This window comes from Sphaeroforma arctica, assembly GCF_001186125.1.
Source record: "Sphaeroforma arctica JP610 unplaced genomic scaffold supercont1.4112, whole genome shotgun sequence".
Classification (NCBI taxonomy): Eukaryota; class Ichthyosporea; order Ichthyophonida; genus Sphaeroforma; species Sphaeroforma arctica.
In genome coordinates, this window is record NW_014036446.1 from 1 (window position 1) to 2,723 (window position 2,723).

The following is a 2,723-nucleotide window of genomic DNA, read 5'->3' on the forward strand; positions in this document are numbered from 1 at the left end:
TATAAAGAATCAATGAACACGCACTGCTTGAACTCACCTTTGCCAGCCGTAGCGCCTAGGTTGAGGCACTTTTCGTACATTTGCGATACCAAAGCCGCACGTACGGACAGCCCTATACAGTTGGTACGGAACCAGAACTGCGAGCTGAAAACGGCCTACGAGGCCATGGCGCAAACGAGGGCATACACATGGACATGGGACGATGGGTGAGCACAATGTGATCAATGACAACAAAGGTCAAACAGGGAAATGCGCCGGGAGTGTACGTGTATGTGTGTGTACCGAGGGGACCGGGCGAATGTAGAGACGAGTGGTGTGCAATAATACATCGTTGGAATGACTGGGCTGTGTGCGATGCCACGATTTATGATAGACCGGTTCACATACCTGAACAAGCGTGGAGAACACCAACATGGCGACGTACCCCAATCCTACCAAAAGGGACCGGTCCTGTTCCTCATCAGATTGATGCGTCGTGTCCACATATTTGACCAGTAGGTTGAGGACCAGGGGTCCTCCGAATCCCTGTTTATATATATACATTCAGTGGGTCTATATTTTCGTACTCATATTCGCATACTCAGCATCAGCGCGAGAGAGGCAACTGTAGTACTAATCTCGGGGATGCTTTTAATATATATGCCTGCTTGCTATTATGCCTGCTTGCTGTATCCAGAAGGTATATAGTGCTTGTACTGTCGGAGTGTTGTGTTATACGTCATGCGATATTGCTACATCTAGTACCTCCCTTTTGTTGATGACATGTCGTAAAATATACTTTGAACCCTCTTGTTGGCATGTCGTAAGTATATATCAACACTTTTGTTAATATGCCATAAATATACTTCAACACGTGTTGATGTCGTAAATATACTTTATCCTTTTTGTTGGCCTTTTGAAATATACTTCAACACTTTGATGACATGTCGTAAACTATACCTCAAACATGATTAACGCAGCCTTGCATCTCTCCCAGATACGCTGTGAAACTGGTTTTACGACAAGAAAGCTCGCCTACACGGATTGTCCACTATACTACTATACATACACCAGAACCAATGACCCCCCCCTCCCACACACACGCGCGCGTCAAGAAAAGAAAAAAGGAAAAGAGTTCTGGAGCTAGATAGTAAACACTTTCCAGCAGAAATCTAAGCTACTTAAGGTGACATACCATGAGATGCAAGTACCAATACAACTGCAAGGGCGTCGGAATATGATATGTGAACCACTACAACGCGACTAAACAGGAATCAACCTGGCCATCACACCAGGCACAACACGACGAACATATCCTACAACCAATGAATTGGACATATGACCTCATGTTTACACTTGCGACAACAACAGGCCGGACTGTGATAGCCGCATACATAGGCAAATACCGATATATCGGCCAGCAACTTTAGCAGGCCCGTAGGATAGTACTTCCACGCAAATACGCTATGCAGAGCATCCACCAGAGTGGCGCCTGTGGAGGACAGTGTGAACACGAATATGAGACCTCGGAAGTACGGGTTCAGATATGTCTCCTGGGACAATCATAAGTCCAAAACTTTGTGTTTAGCTGCTGACGATCAAAATTACAAATGTTATGTTTAGGTGCTCATAAGATTCGTTCTGTGGTTTATTTTTTGCGCCGGTCGTTTTATCGAAGCTCAATATCTCAAATTCTAGGCACGAAGGAACCAAGCACAAGCACTTTCTGGGTGATACTATCTCCTGGTGTCACTCCCTGATGTAGGTGAGTGTTCGGGGACAGCAGACCTAGCATGAGGTGTGAGTCGGCTTTCATAAAGTATAGCGTCTAGAACTGAATCCGAATTCAGCAGATTATGCCCCCATTCTAGCACATCGCATCTGAGCCCAAATAGGTGCTATTGACCAGTGATCACTGCCCTTTGTAATGGATACTTTGTTTCCGAATACATTGAGAGTTTTCGTGGCTTGTTCATTTGACTTCTGTTGTATCATTCGCCGCAATTAAGTGCAGTAGATCTGTACTTGTCCAATTGTCCTATTGAACTTCTCCTATTGTATGTGTCCTATTGTCCTATTGCTCTTGTCGTATTGTACTTGTCCAATTGTCCTATTGAACTTGTCCTACTGCACCTGTCCAATTGTCCTATTGTACATGTCCGATTGTACTTGCTCAATTGTCCTATTGCACTTGTTCTATTGTACCTCTTTATTTGTCCTTTTGTATTTGTCTTATTGCTCAGTTGTCCTATTGCATTTGTTCTATTGTACATGTCTTACTGTCCTATTACACTTGTCCAATTGTCCTATTGTACTTGTCTTATTGCCCAGTCGTTCTATTGTACCTGCCCTATTGTACTTGCCCTATTGTACTTGTCTTATTGTACTGGTCCTATTGCCACGAAGGTGCAGCCGATGAAGACTCGTACACCCTGAACACTTAAACAAGGTGCTTAACCTTCTTCTGACAGACAACTGCCAGGATGTCTAGTATCACGTCAAAACGGACAGATCGATGGTATGCATTTGATACTACGGATACAAAGTGATGTTTGTGCATTGTTGAACAGATGTGTACGCTATACTTTCCATACGGGGATCGGCTGAGGGAAATTATAAACAAAAATCTCTGAGATTTATAGTTGTGGGTACCCCAATGTATACTATATATGTTACTCACATACACAATATAGTCAGGTTTAAAGGAACATATTACACGCACGCACGCACATACACACACACAC

The 2,723-nt window shown here is 43.7% G+C and overlaps 1 protein-coding gene across 1 annotated transcript; it reads left to right on the plus strand.

Annotated features, from left to right (window-relative positions):
- Positions 1–12: 12 nt before the first annotated feature.
- Positions 13–206, plus strand: SARC_14074 (hypothetical protein; the record flags this gene model as incomplete). Its single annotated transcript, XM_014291791.1, has 1 exon — positions 13–206. A coding segment is annotated over one exon (194 nt), but the record flags the coding sequence as incomplete, so codon positions are not given.
- Positions 207–2,723: the final 2,517 nt, after the last annotated feature.